At 44.1% G+C, this 23,231-nt stretch overlaps 1 protein-coding gene, 1 non-coding gene and 1 pseudogene across 2 annotated transcripts; 1 reads left to right on the top strand and 2 right to left on the bottom strand.

Annotated features, from left to right (window-relative positions):
- Positions 1 to 666: 666 nt before the first annotated feature.
- LOC148295681 (uncharacterized) lies at positions 667 to 2,561 on the bottom strand. The gene is made up of 3 exons (XM_088250570.1): positions 2,235 to 2,561; positions 1,777 to 2,168; positions 667 to 1,393 (listed from the first exon to the last, which is right to left on the bottom strand). The coding sequence occupies exons 1-3, from the start codon at positions 2,559 to 2,561 to the stop codon at positions 667 to 669; spliced, it is 1,446 nt and encodes a 481-aa protein (XP_088106696.1).
- Positions 2,562 to 18,697: 16,136 nt separating this feature from the next.
- LOC110759430 (uncharacterized) lies at positions 18,698 to 22,991 on the bottom strand (annotated as a pseudogene).
- Positions 22,498 to 22,604, top strand: LOC148295682 (small nucleolar RNA R71). Its single transcript, XR_015834907.1, has one exon. It is a non-coding gene; the product is annotated as a small nucleolar RNA R71 (small nucleolar RNA).
- Positions 22,992 to 23,231: the final 240 nt, after the last annotated feature.

The following is a 23,231-nucleotide window of genomic DNA, read 5'->3' on the forward strand; positions in this document are numbered from 1 at the left end:
TGTCCACCAACTGTCTCTCGTCTTGGAAAGTTGATGTGAGCCAAGGCCATGATGTGGCCGAGATTTCTTTCCAGCCCTGGAGGCGGATGACCTCCCTCGTCATGTGGCCATGGAGAAACCACAATGCGATTGATGAAGATGGGAGGGTCTAGTATGATGATTCTATCTTGGCCATGTCCATTTGGCTGAGCACCCCGGCCGTACCCACGGCCGGAGTGACGGCCCTGGCTTCACCCAGCTGCACTCGTGTCTGGAGTGACGGCCTTGGCCATGTCCTGAGTGACGGCCCCGACTTCACCCGGCTGCACTCGTGTCCGGAGTGACGGCCTCGGCCATGCTATGACCCCAATTTCTAGAGTAACGGCCGTGGTGGGGCCGTGGTTGGTGAAGATATGGACGGTGGAGACATCGCCTAAGGAAGGATCATCCGTCTGTTCAGCGAGGGGATCAAAAAGCCGTTGTTCGTAGACTTAGGATGTAATCTGTATTTCACATATGTATGTTTATATGTTTTTTCCAATCGGCCCCGACTGGCCGTTCCTTTGTAAACGCGACCCCTTTTCTTTAAATTTAAATGAAGTATTTTCTTTTCCCACTGACTGAATGCATGCTTTTCCTTTTAGCTTCGTCGTGCTGTTTACTTCATTTGTTTGTTATTTGTAAATCTCACAACTCAATCTCGGCCGTCTCCCATAATGACGGGGTATATTTCTTCAAGTACTGGCCATTTATTGGCAAGTTGTGCCATTCTCCATCCCTATCTTTCAATTGAAAAGCACCTTGGCCGAGGATTCGTTCGATAACAAACGGCCCTTCCCAATTGGGTGAGAATTTGCCGAATCGAGGATCCTTGGTCCTGATAGGAAGCATGGCTCGCCAAACCAAGTCGCCTTCGGAGAACGTCTTTTGCTTGACCTTTCTGTTGTAGGCTCTTGCTGCGATCTGCTTTTGTGCTTGCATCAGGTTATAATCATCGAGCCTGGACTGCTCTAAATCTTCCAATTCCTGAGCCATGGCTTGCACGTAGTGCTTCCTTTCTTGCCCAGGCCGCTCGGTCACACGGAGAGACCGAACCCTTAACTCCATTGGAACGATGGCGTCATGACCGTAGGTTAAAGCATAAGGGGACGTGCCAGTAGCCGAGCGTTTTGAGACTCGGTAAGCCCAAAGGGCTTCAGGGAGCAAGTCGTGCCAAGCCCTAGGCTTTTCCTCAATCATTTTTTCAAGGATGCCCTTGATTACCTTGTTGCTCGCCTCGGCCTGTCTGTTAGACTGGGGGTAGTAAGGTGTTGAGTGAACCAATTTGATCCCCATTCTTTCAGTGTACTCTCGAGTCTCGGCCGATGCGAAGACTGGGCCGTTATCGGCTGTGATAGTCTCAGGTATACCGAATCTATGGACGATGTGATTTTCAAAGAATTTGACCACTTGCGTGCTAGAAATTGACCGATAGGACTCTGCCTTGACCCATTTAGTAAAATAGTCGGTTGCTAGATGAATCCATACGTGTTGGTTGGACGCGGCTGGATAGATTTTGCTAATGATATCGACGGCCCACCCTCTGAACGGCCATGGTTTAGTAACCGGGTGGAGGGCTTCGGCCGGTACCCTTTTTATGGGGCCGTAGATTTGACACTTGATACATCCTTTCGCATATTCTATGCAGTCTTTTAAAATGGTCGGTCAATAATAGCCGTGCCTCCGAACCAACCATCTCATCTTGACGCCCGACTGATGAGCGTCGCAAATCCCCTCGTGAGATTCGGTCATGATAACCTTAATGTCCTCGGTGCTGATCCCTTTCGATACAACTTGTTTTGATAAATCAAATAACACCGAGCTCGGAAGCGCCAGTCGGAGGGGTCGCACAGATACTTCACTATGGGGTAGCGCCAGTCGGCTTTGGCCGTGTTGACTTCGTTGATGATTTCGGCCGATGACACTTGCGTTGCCATTCCTCGCTCGGCCAAAGCCGGTAGGGTACACCTCTCGATCCTTATCAAGCGATCGTGGTCGCTGTCCGGAATATTCACACCTGACACCACCTGGGCCATCTCATTGGCCTCATGGTTTTCGACGCGCGGTATGTGAACAAAGGAGATCGTAGAAAACTCATCGGCCATATTAAGGGCCGTTACGTAGTACATAGTTAAATTCTCGCTCGTGCACTGGTATTCCCCGGTCAGTTGGTTAATTACGAGCTGAGAATCACCGTAGACCAAGACACGGGTTGCCTTCATTTCTTTTAGAATTTCGAGACCGATGATGAGTGCCTCGTATTCGGCCTGATTATTGGTGCATTTAAAATCAAGCTGAAACGCAAATTGCCACCTCTGTCCTTGAGGGGACTCGATCACGACTCCAGCCCCAGACCTGGCCTCGGTACTGGAGCCATCAAAGTACATGGTCCAGTAATTCTTCTCCATGCGGGCCATACCGATCTCGACTTCTAACTCTTCTTCCTGTCCCTGAGCCGGGTGGTGAGCCAGGAAATCGGCCAATGCCTGACCTTTGACCGACTTCTGAGCCACATATTGGAAGGTGAACTCTGATAATGCCATCGTCCACTTCCCGATTCGGCCATGCATGATCGGCCAAGTGAGCATATACTTGATGAGGTCGGTCTTGGAGATGATCTGAACGACCGAAGGAAGCATGTGGTGACGCAACTTGGTAGCCGCGAAGTAGAGTGCTAGGCATAACTTTTCAATCGGTGAATAGTTTAGCTCGGCTATGTTAAGGGTGCGGCTCAGATAGTGTACTGCTTGTTCTTGTTCAGACTCATTGTTCTGAGCCAGCAGACAGCCGATAGAGCCCTCCGAAGCCGAAATGTAAAGCCTTAAGGGTTTCCCTCTTTTTGCCGGCATAAGGACCGGTGGTTGAGATAAATATCTCTTGATGTCGTCGAGGGCCGCTTGATGCTCTGCCCCCCCCCCCCCCCCACACGAACCGTTCTGTGTCTTTCAGTTTGACCAGAGGAGACAACGGCCGGATTTTCCCTGCCAAATTGGATATGAATCGCCTCAAAAAGCTGACCTTGCCGAGGAAGGACTGGAGTTCCTTCTTGGTCCTTGGCGGAGGTGCCGCCATAATGGCCATAGCTTTATTTTTATCCACCTCGATCCCTCGTTGGTGAACCAAGAAACTGAGAAAGTTCCCAGCAATGACGCTGAAAGCACATTTCTTAGGGTTCATCTTCAGGCCGTGCGCCCGCATTCGGTCGAAAGCCTGTCGGAGATGCCCTACGTGGTCAGCTTTGGATGGGGATTTTATAACCACATCGTCGATGTAGACTTCAACGGTTAGGCCAATAAGGTCGTGGAAGATAAGGTTCATAGCTCGTTGGTATGTTGCGCCGGCATTCTTTAGGCCGAACGGCATGACCACCCACTCATAGGATCCGATTGCGCTTGGACATCTGAACGCCGTCTTGTGGACATCTTCCTCGGCTATGAAGATTTGGTTGTAACCAGCATGGTCGTCCATGAAAGATAGGAGCTCGTGCTTCGCGGCTCCGTCCAACAGGAGGTCTGACATAGGCATGGGGTACTCGTCCTTGGGGGTCGCGAGGTTCAGATTTCTGTAATCGGTGCAAACCCTCAAAGCCCCGGTCTTTTTCAAAACTGGTACGATGTTAGCCAACCACTCAACGTACCGGGCCGTACGGATGAAGCCGGCTTTAAGGAGTCGTTCAATCTCCTCCTTGACTTTAAGTTGTACTTCGGTTGAGAACCGCCTTGGCGGCTGTTTGAAAGGCCTAAACCCCTCCTTGATCTTTAATTCGTGCTCAATCAAACTTCTTGGCAACCCAGGCATCTCATGGTAATCCCAAGCAAAACAATCCTTATATTCATAGAGCAGGCCGGTAATCTCGGCCGATAACTCAGGGTTCAAAAGTTGGCTTACAAAAAGAGGACGTGGTTCGGCCTCTGTCCCTACATTTATTTCTAATAAAGGGTCTTGGACCTCAGGGTAGTCATCCTCCATCTAGGCAGGCGCCGTTTCCAAGTCGTCAAAGGTCAGAGCGTCCACCTCATCTGATTCGTGGAGGAACTCGATCAGGTTGATTGGTGAGTTTGGCCGTAAGGATTCCTCCGCCCAATGTTCCAGCACTCTTTCCAGCAGGTTGGTCATGGCCGCTGCTCCCTCTTCTTTAGTGGCTTTGTCTATCATCTAGAGGCTAGTGAGGTCGATCAATACTTCGTGCGTCGAATCCTATCGAACATTCTCGGTGCCTAACTCTAGCACTTTCTAGGTCGTTGTCCTGGTTGGTCGGCCGCTTGCATCGTGCCCAGTGAGGACAACCCATCCAACGTCATCGTCGTAAATCCGTGCTTGCACGGTGTTGGCTTCGAAAGGTTTTTTGTCAGTCGGGTGTATGGACACCTTATGGCCGTCCCAAACGAACAATTGTTGGAAGAGGGAAGACGGTATGCATCCAGATTGATGGATCCAGTCACGGCTGAGTAATATATTGTAATCCATACTGGATTCGACTACATAGTAGGCCGCGACTCTTGTCTGGTCGGCCACGGTGATTTTTAACGGCAATACCCCGATGGTCTTAGATTTATCACCGACGAAGCTGCTCATGATCACGTCGCTAGGGATGAGGTCCTCTTTTGACTTGTCCAGCTTCCTCATCAGGGAATAGGGAAGGATGTTGACCGTCGCCCCACAGTCAACGAACACTTTGGACACGGGCACACCCTCCACGTGAGCCGAGATGTACAACAACTTGAGATGTCGGTATTTGTTTGGCTCGTCTCTGGGTATTACTTCGTTAAAAGCCACGGCCAACAACTCTTCCTTTGTCTTTGGCCTCTGATCAAGCTGCTACTCGACCACGTCATCATCCAAGCCGTTGCTCTGCCCTCCTGGGGCTGAAAACTCAGACGGTAGTACCAAGACCATGTTCATGCTGACCTCCTTCGGCTCATGGTGGTCTCCCTTATCAGCTCCCTCTTTGGCCACACAGCCGTCCTTGGCGATGGCTTTTTCCTCAACCATCCCGAGGATCCCCTCGTATTCCTCATCGGAGATTCCTATCGTGGGGTCGTCTACGGCCTCATGCCCAAAGAAAGGATCACCGGGGCCCTCGATCATAGGCCTTGCAGTCCCAGGGATATCGCCTGTGGACACTTTGATCTCAGGTGGGTCCGAGGCCTCGACCTTCTCCTCAAGGGTTCGTCTAGCCTCAGCCAACGTATCCCTGGCCGTCAAGTAGTCATCTAATCGGCTTACCCGAGCCTTTTCCTCGGCCGTCAGACCAAAGATAGTATCGGCCGGAGTCACGGTAAAATATTGGTGGAGGTATTCTAAGTCGCCCTTGCTGAAAGGGGCCCTGGCCTCCAATCTTCCCAGGTCAGGTTGGTAACCTGGCATCCCTCTTGCTCTGGCTTCTCGGTTTGCCTGGTATACGGCCTTAATGGCCGAGTCAGATCCTTTGGTAATGAGGAGCCCCTCCGCCTTAGTGTTCTTGAGGGCCAACTCCACAATTTCACGGTTCTCAGGGGTCATGCCGTATAGGTCGTTGGCCGAGTGATCTTTGTGGAATTCCATGAGGAAGGACAAACCGTTGGCCGAGAATGGGGGATCCTTTCCATGGTAAACATCGATGATGCCCTCGTCTGATTTTTCTAGGGCCGTGGCCTTTGGTTCAACAGAAGTGGCCGCTGCTCTACGAGCGTTCTCGTCCTGCCTGGAGCGCCACGTCCTTGGAGGCCTGTTCTTGGCCGTCTTCGTCGTAGAGGAGACGACTGGTACGGATGGTGGCTCGTCTGCGGTCGCCATTTTCTTTTGGCGTTTGGAACCCTCGGCTTGGGTCGTCTGTATTCTGGCCTGCTGAACCTATCTTTGCATTCTCCTTAGCTGGGTTTTTGTCAATGGTTCCGCCTTGCCCCCAGGTCGTGCAGTGTACCAACAGTCATCCCGTATGACTGGCAGTTTGAAATTCTTTACTGGCCTAGGGGCGGCCTCGTCTCTGTGGTCAACCGAGATACTGGGGGTTCGTGCCCATAGTCTATCGAAAACAGCTCTGCTGGCTGGCTGGTGGTCGTATTGCCCGTCGAATTTCTTCATAGTCGTTGAGAGGGTTCAGCGGCCTTCCTTTTGTTCTCCGGCAGCCTGGGCTGACCGATCTCACACTTGCATTGGTTGCAGAGCACTGGCTCTGATTCGGCCCGGAGCTGGGCGTTGACCATGTTGACGACAGGCGGAGGGAACGGCTTGGAGTCGACCTGCATGGCCGTCTTTTCCAGGAATTGGAGTTTCTTTTCGTCTATCAACTTCTGGATGACGTCTCGCTGGACAACACAGTTGTTGGTGTTGTGAGGCCAAGAACTGTGGTATTTGCAAAACGTCTTTCCTTTGAGCTCGTCGGGTTTCAGAATTTTATAGCCGAAAGACAATTTGACCTTTTTCTCGGTCAAGAGCAGGTCGAAGATAGCCTTGGCCCTAGTTAAGTCAAAAGTGTAGGCCTTCATTTCTCGAGCCGCAAACTTGGCGTCGAGAATCTTTGTGCGGCTATTGTCGGCCTTAACAAGTCCTTTGTAGACGAATGGTTTGTCTATGCTGACTTCAGCTGAGCTCATCTCGACCTCGTCGCTCTCGGCCTCCGCGGAGCCGTCTACTTCGACGTAGCTGACAATAGGATTCCTGTAGTAGGTCCCTTTTGAAGCCGTCTTTTTCTGCATTTCTTCCTTCAACAAGGATGCGTATCTGTCCACCTTGTTGATCAAATCATGCATGTCTCGGAATTCGATCCCCTGGAATTTTTTCCGGTATTCGAACTCCAACCCCTCTTCGGCCATCTTGACAAATTCCCTCTCTGGTAGGTTTGTTCGGCACCAGTTCCTGCATGTTTTGAACCGCTACAGGTAGTCGCGAGGTGATTCGTCTGACGCCTGGCTCATCCTTGCCAGCTCAGCGACCGTTATCCCTCGGTTGGTCTGATAGAAATGTTCGGGGAATATTCTTTCCATGTCAGACCAATCCCTCACTGAATTCGGTGGAAGGTTTATGAACCATGAGAATGTCGCGCCGGTCAGAGAGTGAACAAATAAACGGAGCTTTTGGGGGTCCGAATCGGCCTCTCCACACTGGGCCGTAAAATGGCCTATGTGTTCAATGGAGGAGGTCTGCCCATCCCCGGAAAATAGCATGAATTCTGGCAACCGATAGTTCCAGGGAAGAGGGGTTCGGTCAATCTCTAGCGGGTACGGCTTCGTATATCTTGGCGCTTCCGGACGCCTCTTAGCCAGGCCGTCCTTGATCATTCGTCAGACATCTTCAAACCGAAGCCCTTGAGGGGGGGTCTCCTGTTGGGCCGCCAACGGCCGCAGGACCTGTTGCGCATCGTCTTGTGGCCTTACTTGCTGGGCCACTTGAATAAGGGGTTCGGCCGTTGCGACCGAGCCAAGTTACTGGCATCCTCTCCTAAAATAGCGTCCGTAGCTCTGAGGAAAATCTGTCCATTGCGGCCATAAAGGATGTCTCCATCCTGTAGGCGTGCTTAGACATCAGATCCTCCACCACTGCTTGCTCTTGTATGGACTCGGCCGTGCGATCCGTCGTCATTGGAATGCTGGCCAAGATTCTGACCGCTTGTTCGGTCTCGGCAATATTTATTGGTGAGGTGGACTCGGGGGTCTCGGAAGTCATTTCGACTGTTTTATTCTTGAGCTTCGCCTGTGCCCTAGTTTCCACCATGAGTTTTTTGACAAGTGTCCCACCGGGCGTGCCAAAAGTGTTGGCTGCGCAAATCTCACGACCTGGTGCTCCGGGTCGAGGGGATATGCGTCAACACATGACGTCCTTCTTTTGGATGCGGTGCGGTTGTGCGCGGGCGTGCCAGCACGGTCTACCGTGCGTCGAGGGGGTGATGTGTTTGGATAAAATGGTTTAAGTGGTGCGCCTGTTTGAGTTCGAATTCTAATCAAACGATTGTGGCCGAGAGAGGAACTGATCTCGGCCGTCAGGTTCACGGCCTGAGCTACAAAGCCGTTTGGTGGTGGCGTTGGTGGTGGGTTTTGGGCGGTGCTCCGGCATGTTGCTCAGAGAGTGACGGTTGTATGATATATGGGGTGGATGTGTGAGTAACAGAGATGGTGCTCTGGGGCCTCGAAAAATCGAGGGTCGTATGATATAATGATGAATGGATTTTCCTTACAATTTATCACTACTCCAAGGAAAGCAAGTAAAGGTATTGAAAGTGCATTACAGGAAAATATAATTTGCTCCGTGGGAGGCTTTTGGTTTGGTGTTTGAACCCTTTGAATGTAGTTCAAGCTTGATATTTATAGGAAGAGCTCTGGAGGAGTAATCGAGGCTGAAAATCCGCATGGTGGAGCCTGATCAGAGCAAGTGGGTAGTCCAATCGACATTTGGGATCGTGAAGCATGGTGGTGTGACCCCATAAATCCCGGTAAATCTCGGCCGCCGCCCTGATCGTGGGTTCTGCACCCCTGGCCGTGGAGACGCATTTAATGCTCTGATAGCTGGTGACCTATCTCTCAAGCTGTAAGAATGTTTGCGCCTAACCACCCTGATTTCCTTCACCAAACCCTGACTTTAGTCACTTCCCTTCTTCCCTCGTGCATTAAATGCCTTTTCGCAGCTAGTGGGTTTGCTGCAACAGTCAGAGGCGTTACTTCATTAAATGAAGTGTGGGACCTTGTTGCCACGTGGCGATTTAACCTTGATATCTTCGGCCGTGTCACTTACGCCCTTTGGCCTCGGCCGTTGCGAGGCCGAGAGGATTCCGCCTTCGCAGCTTTTCTTTTGTTTTTTAGGAAGGCAAAATGCCTAACGAACCGCCACGTTTCAGTTCAAGAGTAGATGCTAGGGCCGAGAGGAAGTCCCTTCGGCCAGTTTATGACCAAGATTTATTAGGCCAAAACTTGAGATTGAGGCCAAAACTTGAGCAACATCATAACATCGTGGGAGGAGTCATTTGGTGAGTTTTGAGTGAAATCCAATAGCTAGAACTATTTAATACACCAACCACTCCAATTAGTAACGAACTGCCTCTGAACATGAATTGTCCAATTTCATACACCTATTGATTTCGGATCGAGCCCAAAGCTTGGGCAACATCATAATATGGTGGGAGCAGTCATTTGGTGAGTTTTGAGTGAAATCTAGGCGCTAGAACTACGCAATACACCAACCACTCCAATTTGGAACGAACTGCCTCTGAACTTGAATTGATCAATTTCTTACACCTATTGATTTCGGATCGGGCCCAAAACTTGGGCGACATCGTAAGATGGTGGGAGGTGTCATTTTGGGATTTTTGAGTGAAATCCACTGACGGAACGATCTGCCTTTGAACTTGAATTCTCCTATTTCTTACACCTGTTGATTTCTGATCGAGCCCAAAACTTGGGCAACATCATAATGTTTTGGGAGGAATCATTTGGTTAGTTTTGTGTGAAATCCAATCTCTAGAACTACGCAGTACACCAACCACTTCAATTAGGAACGAACTACCTTTGAACTAGAATCTTCCAATTTCTTAGACCAATTGATTTTGGATCGAGCCCAAAAATTGGGCGACAACATAATATGGTGGGAGGAGTCATTTGGGGTGTTTTGAGTAACATTGAATCCCTAGAACTGTGGAATACACCAACCACTCCAATTAGGCACGAACTGCCTTTGTACGTGAATTGTCCAATTTCTTACACCTATTGATTTCGGATCGAGCCCAAAACTTGGGCAACATCATAACATGGTGGAAGGAGTCATGTGGGGTGTTTTGAGTGCCATTGAATCCCTACAACTACGCTATACACCAACCACCCCAATTATGAACGAAATGCCTTTGTACTTGGATTGTCCAATTTATTACACCTATTGATTTCGGATCGAGCCCAAAACTTGGGCAACATTATAATATGGTGGGAGGTGTCGTTTGGTGAGTTTTGAGTGAAATCTATATACTAGAACTATGCAATACACCAACCACTCTGTCGAAGGAACGAACTGCCTTTGAACTTGAATTCTCCAATTTCTTACACCTATTGATTTCGGATCGAGCCCAAAACTTTGGAAACATCATAATGTGGTGGGAGGAGTCATTTGGTGAGTTTTGAGTGAAATCCAATCTCTAGAACTCTGCAATACCCCAACCACTTCAATTACAAACGAACTGCCTTTGAACCTGAATTGTACAATTTCTTACACCTATTGATTTCGGATCAAGCCCAAAACTTGGGCAACATCATAATATGGTGGGAGGACACATTTGGTGAGTTTTGAGTGAAATCCAATCTCTAGAATTATGCAATACACCAACCACTCCAATTAGAAACGAACTCCCTTTGAACTTGAATTGTACAATTTCTTACACCAACTGATTTTGGATCGAGCCCAAAACTTGGGCACCATCATAATATGTTGGGTGGTGTCTTTTGGTGGGTTTTGAGTGAAATCCGGGCACTAAAACGATGCAATACACCAACCACTCCATTGAAGGAACGAAGTGCCTTTGAACTTGAATTCTCCGATTTCTTACAGCTATTGATTTCGGATCGAGCCCAAAACTTGGGCAACATCATAATACGGTTGTGGGTGTCAATTGGTGACTTTTAAGTGGAATCCAACCGCTAGAACTCTGCGACGAACCAACCACTCCAATTTGGGGCGAACTACCACTGAACTAGAATTTTCCAATTTCTTACACCAATTTGGGGAGAACTGCCATTGAACTACAATCGCTAGAACTATTCAATACACCAGCTACTCCCATTTGGAACGAACTGCCGTTGAACTTGAATTGTTCAATTTCTTACACCTATTGATTTCGGATCGAGCCCAAAACTTGGGCAACATCATAATATGGTGGGAGTAGTCATTTGGTGAGTTTTGAGTGAAATCCAATCGCTAGAACTATGCAATACACCAACCACTGCAATTAGGAACGAACTGCCTTAGAACATGAATTGTCCAATTTCTAACACCTATTGAATTCGGATCGAGCACAAAACTTGGGCACCATCATAATATGGTGGGAGGTGTACTTTGGTGCGCTTTGATTGAAATCCAGTCGCTCGAACTATGAAATTCACCAACCACTCTGTTGAAGGAACGAACTGCCTTTGAACTTGAATTGTCCAACTTTTTAAACGTATTGATTTCAGATCCAGCTCAAAACTTGGGCAACATCATAATACAGTGGCAGGTGTCAATTGGTGAGTTCTGAGTGAAATCCAACTCCTAGAACTCCGCAATACACCAACCACTCCAATTAAAAACGAACTGCTTTTGAACTTGAATTGTCCAATTTCTTACACCTATTGACTTAGGATCGAGTCCAAAACTTGGGTAACATCATCATATGCTGGGAGAAGTCATTTGGGGAGTTTAGAGTGAAATCCAATCGACAGAACTACGCAATACACCAACCACTCCAATTAGGAACGAATTGCCTTTGAACTTGAATTGTCCAATTTCTTATACCTACTGATCTCGGATCAAGCCGAAAACTTGGGCAAGATCATAATATGGTGGGAGGAGTCATTTGGTGAGTTTTGAGTGAAATCCAGCCGCCAGAACTATGCAATACACCAACCACTCCAATTACGAAAGAACTGCCTTTGAACTTGAATTGTACAATTTCTTACACCTATTGATTTCGGATCGAGCCTAAAACTTGGGCAACATCATAATATTGGGGGAGGAGTCATTTGGAGAGTTTTGAGAGAAATCCAATCACTACAACTATGCCATACACCAACCACTCCAATTACTAACGAACTGCCTTGGAACTTTAATGGTCCAATTTCTTACACCTATTGACTTAGGATCGACCCCAAAACTTGAGCAACATCATAATGTGGTGGGAGGAGTCAATTCGTGAGTTTTGAGTGAAATCCAATCGCTAGAACTATGCAATACACGAACCACTCCAGTTAGGATCGAACTGCCTTTGAACATGAATTGTCCAATTTCTTACACCTATTTATTTCGGATCGAGCTGAAAACTTGGGCAACATCATAATGTGGTGGGGGAAGTCATTTGGGGAGTTTTGAGTGAAATGCATTCATTACAACTATGCAGTACACCAACCACTCCAACTACGAACGAACTGTCGTTGAACTAGAATTGTCAAATTTCTTACACCTATTGATTTCGGATCGAGCCCAAAAGTTGGGCAACACCATAATATTGTGGGAGGAGTCATTTGGGGAGTTTTGAGAGAAATCCAATCGCTACAACTATGTCATACACCAACCACTCCAATTATGAACGAACTGCCTTTGGACTTGAATTGGCCAATTTCTTACACCTATTGACTTAGGATCGAGCCCAAAACTTGGGCAACAACTTAATATGGTGGGAGGTGTCATTTAGTGAGTTCTAAGTGAAATCCCCTAGCTAGAACTATCCAATCCACCAACCACTCCATTTAGGAACGAACAACCTTTGAACTTGAATTCTCCAATTCCTTACACCTATTGACTTAGGATTGAGCCCAAAAATTGGGCAACATCACAATATGGCGGGACGAGTCGTTTGGTGAGTTTTGAGTGAAATCCAGTCCCTAGACCAATGCAATACACCAATCACACCAATTAGGAACGAACTGTCTTTGAACTTGAATTGTCCAATTTCTTACACTTATTGATTTCGGATCAAGTCCAAAACTTGGGTGACATCATAATATTGTAGGTGTCACTTGCTGGGTTTTGAGTGAAATCCAATCGCTAGAACTACGCAATACACCAACCACTCTATTGAAGGAACGAACTGCCTTTTTACTTGAATTGTCCAAAACTTGGGCAACATCATAATATGGTGGGAGGAGTCATTTGGTGAGTTTGGAGTGAAATCCAATCGCTAGAATTTTGCAATACTCCAACCACTCCAATTAGGAACGCACTGTCTTTGAACTTGAATTGTCCAATTTCTTACACCTATTGACCTTGGATTGAACCCAAAACTTGGGCAACATCATAATATGGTGGGAGGAGTCATTTGGAGAGTTTTGAGTGAAATCCAATTGTTACAATAATGCAATACACCGACCACTACGTTGAAGGAACGAACTTCCTTTGAACTTAAATTGTCCAATTTCTTACAATGATTGACTTAGAATCGAGCCCAAAGCTTGGGCAACATCATAACATGGTGGGAGGAGTCATTTGGTGTCTTTTGAGTGAAATCCAGTCGCTAGAACTGTGCAATACACCAACCACTCCAGTTATGAACGAAATGCGTTTGAACTTGAATTGTCCAATTTCTTACACCTATTGACTTAGGATCGAGCCCAAAACTTGGGCAACATCAAAATAAGGTGGCAGGAGTCATTTCGAGAGTTTTGAGTAAAATCCAATTGCTACAACTATGCAGTACCCCAACCACTCCGTTGAAGGAACGAACTTCCTTTGAACTTGAATTGTCCAATTTCTCACAACGATTAACCTTGGGTCGAGCACAAAACTTGGGCAACATCATAATATGGTGGGAGGAGTCATTTGGTGAGTTTTGAGTGAAATAGAATCGCCAGAACTATGCAACACACCAACCACTCCAATTAGGAACGAACTGCTTTTGAACTTGAATCGTCCAATTTCGTACATATATTGACTTAGCAATGAACTGCCATTGAACTTGAAATGGCCAATTTCTTACACCGATTGACTTGGAATCGAGCCCGTAACTTGGGCAACATCATAACATCGTGGGAGGAGTCATTTGGTGGGTTTTGAGTGAAATCCAATCACTAGAACTATGCAATACACCAACTGATAGGAATTTTTAGTACCTGCGCAAACAGGGTTAAAATCACTTAAAATACTTGCAAGAATACAAGGATATTGTAGTATAGATGCTCATGCAAGGTCGTTGTCCCCAAAGATTGTTTGACTAATTTGTAATTAAACTAACTCTTAATTAATAACTAAAATAGATTTTATCAAAGATGTGAAATTTATGAAGTTGAAAGGATTAACTTGACAATAAAAGAAATCTGAAAGTTGGGAGGTAATAATAGCAGAGAATAAAAAACGTTTTTAAAATTAACAATATAGAGAGAAACTAGGGTTCAGCCGTCGCCGTCACAATCCTATGCAATTCTATCAGTTACTTATGAATTTCCACATATATGCTTTGAAGGTTAGGTTTTCCTAATGCATATTTTCCTTGTGATGTTCAAGCAAAAACGTATATCTAACATGCAATCCGTCTGTGATGTTCAGATCAAATATAAACATGCAAGACTCATTAAGCTTTGTGAAAACCCTTTGAAAAACCATGCAACCCTTAAGAGCGTGATGTTCGCCTTAAGTGAACTTACAATTACTAATCACAAGAAGCCCTCCTCAATTTCAGGGTGATGTTCCAACAGAAATTGCATCAAATTACTTGTCTAAATATCCTAATGGTGATCAGTCATTAAAATAGATAGATAGTTTCAAATACAGTGATTAATAATTCAAAGCAAACATGCATCCATTCATAAGCAAATTAATAAAATTACATATTCATGCTAAGGCTTATGGCCTCGCCCTAGCAAAAGGAATTAGTTACGCATACTCATAACTAAAACCCAAGAAAATATCATTCCCATGAATAAGAATAAAAACACCTGGAAGTAGAAGCTCTTCCAAAAATCCTAGCCAAAGTCGCCTTTCAAAGCTGAAAAGAGAGATCCTAAAAATATCTGAAACAAAACTTATATACCTCCTAAAACTCAGCTCCCCAATCTCCACAAGGAAACTAGGTTAAAATAAAATAAAACTAGGAAATAAAGTCCAAATTGGACTAGGAGAATCTGCCAACAATCTGCCCAGTCACGTTTTAGGCTCAAATCTCCTCCAAATCAGGCCCAAGATAGCTTTTTTTAAAGATAAAAACGTTCTGAACACTTCTCCAGAAGGCCACGAACCCATTTGAGGTCATCTTGGGCTCCAAAATGCAATAAAACCCCAAACCGTCACTATTCTAGCACCGCGCATTGCTCCTTTATTTTATTGCCAGAGAAAAACCACTTGGTAGAAAAATCTGAAATTTTGATACGATCAAGCTAAGTGACTCACGAACGTCCTCCAACTGGAATTACTCCAAAATTCATCCATTTGATTATGTTTTGCTCCGGAGGAAGTCGAAAGTCCTATATTGGAAATATAATTCAAAGTATCAAAATTCTTCCAAAATATCAACCAAAATATACTAAGAATGAGGTTAAATATATAATATAAAATATGCCCATCAAAATACCCCCAAACTTAGCTTTTTGCTTGTCCTCAAGCAAAACAAGACTGAAACAAAAATAAAAAAAACTTAACAAACTAGACACCTGACTAACAACCAAGCCAAAACTTTCACCTTCAAGCTGCAATCCATAGCAAATTTTAAAAACTAGAACATCTTTTCAATAGATCCAACTAATCCCACCACAGAGTCTAAGCTATTTAGAATCAATTAGAAAAGAATTCACAAACTTCCTTCGGTGTAAAGTGAACCATCATAGTTAAGGAGACTAGACTAAAATTCTTACCTCTCATCCATGTTATTCATACTTCACGTACTTATAGAATCAATCTCTCTTTTCTTTTCTTTTCTTTTTTTCTTTTTTTATTTTTTTATTTTTTTTATTTTTTTAGTAACAGTAGTGGTCGTGCAATGTCGGTTCCCTTAAGCTTTCGATCCAACCCGTGTAGCGAGCGTTAGGCCAATGTCTCCCAAACCACTAGGGCTTTAGGGCACTAGGTGTAGAACACCCCTGAGGACTTATTAACTCGAGCTGAAAAGGCTACGAAACCAACTAACCATTCTGCCCCATGCCAAAACTCTACCATCCAACGCGAGAATCACTGCTGATTAGGCAGGACTGGCCCGGTTACCAGCAAAGCTTTGGGTGAGGCAATTATTACTTGATAACACATACTAACTTTATTTTATATAGAACAAAAATTAAAACACACTTAGACAAAAAGTAAGTATTTCAATCTCACTCTCCACAAACCATGTTGGTGTGATGTGCAAATTTCAAAGTATAATTCATGAATTAGTGTCTAAGCAACAATAAATAGAAAAGACTCTAATGTGGGATTAATCTTCACCATGTCCATTTGTTCTAACGTTTAAAATAATCTATGGATATTAACTTAAAAACGAAAATTCTAGACAAGACTCAAAAATTTAAAAATCTAAAATTTCCCACCCCCAAACTTAAATCACACATTGTCCTCAAGGTGTGGAAAAGAAACAGAAGAAACAAAAACAGAAACAAAAACGACTAAATGTTAGAAGACGGGGAACGAAAATCAAGGAGAAAGGAAACAGCCAAAAAAAATTAAACTAGGAGAGAAAAATAAAAAGGGGAAAGAAAAAAAATAAAAATAAAAAAATAAACGAAAAGAACATAAAACAGCAAACAGAAAAAAAAGAAAAAGAAAAGAAATAAAAAGAAACTAACACACCAGGGATGCGGAGGCTGGACATTTCTGGGATTCGAAGGCTTGACCTGGGAGCTAGGACTGCGCAAAGACACGCTGGCCAACTCGTACAAGTCGACACATTTGTCAAATCCTAGCAACAGCTACAATATAACCCGATGGAGCAGCGGAATTTGTCATTTGAAAATCCTAGCTATCACACTGGATCCCCTTCCACTAGCCGCGAGCCCAGAGCCATACGATGCCCTTCTGTCCGTGCCCATCTCCGTTTGCAGAAGCAAAATGATATTGTTTGTAGAAACCAAAGCTTCTGTGTGTGTCAGATCCCATCTCCTTGGCTTTGAATTATGAATCCCATCTCCTTTGCTCTGTGTCTTAGAGAATCAGAAAAACATTTCCGCTCATCTCCTTGCCATGCTCTTTTCTCTAGTGCAAACCCAAGAGCCTTCTCTCTCTTTCAGCACACTAACCATGTGGGATCATCTGTGTGAGGCGCCAGATCCAGAAGATCTTCAACAACAACAAAATCACCACCCTCTGCGGCTGCGTCGAGGAGACCAATCGGATCCTCGCCGAGATCCATTCCGACTTCGAACCCAACGACCCGGATGAGCGGACCCAGACCGAGAGCAACCCCAACACCACATACACTCTGTTCCAAGGTGGAAGTCGCGGAAATCTGAGAGGCTAAAGGTAGAACCTTCCTCAAATATTGTAATTTTCGTTTCAGAATTGATGGTTTGAGCAAAGTCTAACTCGTGCATATATGTGTATCTGTGTGAGGACTACCCCCAAACTTGCAAATCGGAGCAGATCTACACCACACGCTGGTCTCTGAAAAAAAAAAAAAAATTCGAAGCCAGCCATCCCACAGAGGTATAAACACGATCCCTTGTAGAATTTCTGACTTGCACAATATTGTGTGTTGTAAATGAGTCATAGCTGATCAAAATGATGTTTCTGGCCTGCAAGATTGATTGTTGTAAACTTCATGGCCTGGAAGTTGTGTTGTTGTAAATCTGGTGTATGGATATGTGAATATGCTGCTGGGTGCATGATTCCAGTATAGGAATAGCTGCCTTTGATGTTCAGGTAGACTTGCTACTGGGTGCATGATTCCAGTTGCTGCTGGGTGCATGATTCCAGCGTAGGATTATCTGCGTATATTTGTTTCTGTGCTGCTGATTGTTGTCCTACATTGAACCAAATAGTAAAGAGTTTAGAAAAAGAAAAAAATAAAAATAAAAAGAAAATAAAATAAGTAGAGAGGTTAGAAAAATTGGATTGCCTCCCAATAAGCGCTTTAGTTAATGTCTATAGCTAGACATTGCCGAAGGCTGGTGGTCAGATCACTGGTTCCTTCAGAGTCACCGACTCGGCTGCAGTGTCAAATGGCGCCTCTAAGTAGTGTTTGAGTCTATGGCCATTTACTTTAAACTCGAAACCGGTCATCCCATTTTTAATATCCACAGTGCCGTGGGGATAGACTTTAGTAACAATGTAGGGACCCTGCCACCTAGATTTTAATTTTCCAGGGAATAACTTCAACCGTGAATTGAAAAAGAGAACCTTCTGACCTGCTTGAAACTGTTTTCGGAGAATTTTGCTGTCATGGAATGCTTTTGTTTTCTCTTTGTATATCTTTGCACTTTCATATGCATCATTCCGGAGTTCTTCCAACTCATGCAACTCTAATTTCCGTTTTTCTCCAGCTGCATCATAGGCATAATTAAGCTCCTTAATTGCCCAATAGGCCTTGTGTTCAAGCTCCATAGGTAGATGGCATGCCTTACCATAAACAAGCCGAAAGGGAGACATCCCAATTGGCGTTTTATACGCTGTTCTATAGGCCCATAAAGCATCGTTCAACTTAACACTCCAGTATTTGCGGCTGGCATTGACTGTTTTCTCTAAGATGCGCTTAATTTCCCTATTAGAAACTTCAACCTGCCCAGAAGTTTGAGGGTGGTAAGCAGTGGCCACCCGATGACTTATCCCATATTTAGTAAGTAGTGCAGCAAACTGTTTATTTAAAAAGTGCTTTCCCCCATCACTGATAATTGCCCTAGGTGTCCCAAAACGTGAAAAAATAGTGCCTTGGAGGAATTTCAGTACCACAGATCCTTGATTTGTTGGTGTTGCAACGGCCTCGACCCACTTAGAAACATATTCAACAGCCACTAATATGTATTGGGTGCCATTGGATGATGGGAATGGTCCCATAAAGTCAATGCCCCAAACATCGAATAATTCAACCACCAAAATACTTTGTTGTGGCATTTCATTCCGCTTAGACTGATTTCCCACATGTTGACATCTATCACAAGCGTGGCACCAAACATGAGCATCTTTAAAAATAGTAGGCCAATACAACCCACTTTGTAATATTTTAGCTGCTGTCCGTTTTCCCCCAAAATGACCACCACAAGCATGCTGATGTGCGAACGTTAAAACACTGTCTTGCTCTTCTGCAGGAATGCACCTACGAATAATCTGGTCTGGGCAATACTTGTATAAGTAAGGCTCATCCCAAAAATAATACTTAACTGTAGCTAAAAACCTCTTCTTTTGCTGGAAGGTCATATCTGGCTGTAAAATACCTTTAGCCAAGTAATTCACGATATCTGCAAACCATGGAGTTTTGCTGGAAAAGGCCATAAGCTGTTCATCAGGAAAACTCTCATTTAAAGGAAGTAAATCCTCTTCTGCTGTGTTGGTATTGATCAGCCTGGATAAGTGATCAGCCACTACATTTTCGCTGCCCTTTTTATCTCGAATTTCTAAATCGAATTCTTGCAGAAGTAAAACCCAACGAATTAACCTTGGCTTGGCATCTTTTTTAGATAACAAGTATTTCAGTGCAGCGTGGTCTGTGTAAATTATAACCTTAGCCCCAACCAAGTAGGAACGAAACTTTTGCAATGCAAAAACAACTGCCAATAATTCCTTTTCAGTGGTTGCATAATTCAACTGTGCATCATTTAATGTCCTACTAGCGTAGTAGATAACTTGGGGAAGTTTATCTTGTCGCTGTCCAAGAACTGCCCCAATTGCATAATCAGAAGCATCACACATCAACTCAAAGGGTAGACTCCAATTAGGTGCAGCAATGATAGGAGCAGTAGTTAAAAGTGTCTTTAATTTGTTAAATGCCTCTAGACAATCTGCATCAAAATTAAATGAGGCGTCCTTAGCAAGTAGGTTGCACAAGGGACGGCTAATTTTGGAGAAATCCTTGATAAACCGTCGATAGAACCCAGCATGTCCCAAGAATGATCGAATGCTCTTTACAGTATTAGGGGGTGGCAGCTTGGCAATAACATCAATCTTTGCCTTGTCAACTTCAATTCCTTTGTTTGAAACAAGATGCCCCAAAACAATGCCGTGCTTTACCATAAAGTGACACTTCAGATAAATTGACATCTTTCAAGAACTTGAGATAAATTGTATAGACAAAGATCAAAACTATCCCCAAAAACTGAGAAATCATCCATGAATACCTCAACAATCTGTTCAACCAAACCTGAAAATATGCTCATCATGCACCGTTGAAATGTGGCAGGTGCATTACATAACCCAAATGGCATCCTCCGATAAGCATAAGTACCAAATGGACAAGTGAAAGTGGTTTTCTCTTGATCCTCTGGTGCAATTGGAATCTGATTATACCCAGAATACCCATCAAGAAAACAATAAAAAGCACGTCCAGCTAACCTTTCCAACATTTGGTCAATGAAAGGCAATGGAAAATGGTCTTTTCTTGTCCCTGCGTTAAGCTTCCGGTAGTCTACACACATTCTCCAACCCGTAGTCAACCGTGTAGGAATTAACTCATTATTATCATTTTTAACCACTGTAATACCAGTCCGCTTAGGCACAACTTGAGTAGGACTAACCCATTTACTGTCAGAAATTGGATAAATCATGCCTGCATCAAGTAGTTTCATTACTTCGTTTCGCACAACTTCTTTCATGATAGGATTTAACCTCCTTTGAGCATCAACTGTAGGCTTTACGTCATCCTCCATCAATATTCTATGCATGCAAAATGCTGGGCTTATACCCTTAATATCAGCTATAGTCCACCCCAAAACATCTTGGTATTCTCTCAAAACACGCAGTAATTTTTCCTCTTCTGTGCTTGTCAAATCTGAAGCAATAATAACTGGCAGCGTTTCATTTGCCCCAAGATGTGCATATTTTAAATGTGCTGGCAATGGTTTTAACTCCAGTGTTGGGGGCTGTAACGTAGAAGGTTGTAGGGGTGTTTTTGGCTCTCCAAGACTTTCGTAAACATGTCTCCAACGTGGTGGTTGGGCTGGTACACTATTTAATGCTGTTACATACTCAAAAATTTCCACATCCTCTGTGTGTGCTGTATCTGGACCATGTAAAACACTCAATAGTGGATCTGATGTCAATTTGGTCATAATTTCTGCATGAATGAGACCTTCTAACACATCTACCCGCATACATTCTTGTTCTTCTGGGCGTTTTGCAGCTTCAAATAGGCTAAAAATCACAGATTGGTCTTGAACTCTCAATGTTAAAGTGCCCGCTTCCACATCAATCAATGTTCGGGCAGTGGCCATAAATGGTCTTCCCAAAATAATCGGTGTTTGCAAATCTTCATCCATGTCCAAAACTACGAAATCAGCTGGTAAATACAAATTGTCAACCTTGATAATTAAATCTTCAATGATCCCCCTAGGATAAGTAACAGAACGGTCTGCTAGCTGGAGAATAACTGATGTATGCTTTAGATCTCCTTGGCCCAATCTCTGAAAAACAGAATAAGGCATTAAATTAATACTAGCACCTAAATCAATTAATGCACGTTTAAAATTTGAATTTCCAATAGTGCAAGAAATTGTAAAACTCCCTGGATCTTCCTTTTTGGGTGGCAATTTGTGCTGTAGAACTGCGCTGCATTGTTCAGTAAGAACGACTTTTTCAAAATCAACCAGCTTCTTTTTGTGTGTGCACACATCTTTTAAAAATCTGGCATATGATGGAATGTTTTTGATTGCATCGAGTAGTGGTAGGTTAATCTGAACTTTAGATAACGTTTGCATGAAGTCCCTCAATTGCTTATCTTTTGCTTTTGGCTTCAAACGTTCTGGATATGGAATTGGGGCCTCATAAACACGCTCTGAAACTTGTTCTGGGACAGTTTCTGTACTGGACAGTTTCTGTTGTTCTGCAGGATCTGCAGGGTCTGCTGCTGTTTCAGTATTTTCTGCATAAATGTTCACTGCTGGCTGATCCTTTTCAGTGCTATTTTCACGATTGTCATAGCTCTTTCCACATCGTAAGGTCCGAACAACATTACAATCTTCACGTCCTCTTGGATTAGGCACTGATTGACTAGGGAATTTGCCTATTTCTCTCTCTGAAATCTGTGCAGCTAGCTGTCCAAATTGTTGCTCCAAACTTTTAATTGATGCTTCAACATTTTGAAATCTTTGATTGTTGCCTTCTATGAATGATTGAGTTGTTGCTGCCAATTTAGCAAGTTGATCATCCAAAGATGGTCTAGATGGAACATATGGTTTTTGTGCATGCTGGAATGGTTTCTGATTGTTCTGATTGTCACCCCATTTGAAATTAGGGTGATCCCTCCATCCTGGATTGTAATGAGTTGCATATGCATCGTTCCGAGGCCTTTGATAGCTGTTCATCATGTTAACATGTTGCTCAACAAGTTCCGGATAAGATTCTTTATGTGGGCAGCCCATTATGTCATGTGTAGCCATGCTGCAGATAGTGCAAACTGTTGTTGCAGGTGGCTGTTGCTGTGTAGAATTTGCTATCTGTTGTAGAAGAATATCAAACTTTGCATCAATTTTCTTCTCCATTTTTTCCATTTGTGCAGACATGTTGGGAGAACCAACTGATAACTCAAAAATGCCCCTTTTCTGTGAATGTTCTGCTGCCCATTGCTGAGATTCTGTAGCCATCATATCAAAGAGTTCAAAGGCCTCTCTTGCAGATTTATTTGACAGCGATCCTCCAGCTGATGCATTCACATGACTTTTTGATGTAGGATTAAGCCCATCAAAGAAAATATTCATCTGTGTATCTGCATCAATATTAGCATGTGGACACTTCATGTACATCTCTGTATATCTCTCCCATGCTTCATAAAACTCTTCATTAGGCTTCTGTGTGAATGTCAAAATCTCCCTTTTGTAATTTAATGTCTTGGATGCTGGATAATATTTGTTCAGGAATTTTGTGTGTAACTGCTGCCACGTAGTGATGCTATTAGCTGGTAGAGTGAATAACCAAGTTTCTGCCTTATCCTTCAAAGTGAATGGGAAAAGACATAACTTAATAGCTTCAGCAGAAAAACCCTTAATCAAAATGTTTTTGCAACCCACAATGAATTTTGCAATATGTATGTTCGCATCTTCATTAGGTAGCCCACGGAATGTTGGTAAAATCTCAAGCATGTGGTGCCTGATTTCAAACGAATCACCCTCTTCTTGTTCAGGATAGACTATGCAATTAGGAACATCATTTGCACGGGCAGCCAACGACTCTCTGAGTGGTCTGCCTGCTGCAGGTATTGCCAACGCCATTTTAACCTTGCTGTCCACAAAATCAGCAAACAAATTCTGCAAAAATGTGTCTTGTAATGAAGAATCAGATGCTAAAAACTGTTCTCTGCGTTGCTTTCGTAATATCCGTTCAGGCTCTGGGTCAAACGAAACAAACTGTGTAGGTTGTGATCTGGTGCTGACCATGCAGAGATTTCAGCAATCTGGAAAAAAAAAAAAAAAAACGAATATTTTATTTTATTTTATAGTTTTTGACGAAAA

Source organism: Prunus avium, chromosome 3, assembly GCF_965620075.1.
Source record: "Prunus avium chromosome 3, drPruAviu1.hap1.1, whole genome shotgun sequence".
Lineage (NCBI taxonomy): Eukaryota > Viridiplantae > Streptophyta > Magnoliopsida > Rosales > Rosaceae > Prunus > Prunus avium.

Bases quoted from the DNA above. Each gene is read 5' to 3' on its own strand.
- LOC148295681 (XM_088250570.1), bottom strand. From the start codon at position 2,561: ATGGCATTATCAGAGTTCACCTTCCAATATGTGGCTCAGAAGTCGGTC. The intron at 2,169-2,234 runs GCAACCCGTGTC...GGGGAATACCAG, and splicing joins AAATTCTAAAAGAAATGAAG to TGCACGAGCGAGAATTTAAC. The intron at 1,394-1,776 runs GTTATCATGACC...CATCGTCCATAG, and splicing joins TCAGCACCGAGGACATTAAG to ATTCGGTATACCTGAGACTA.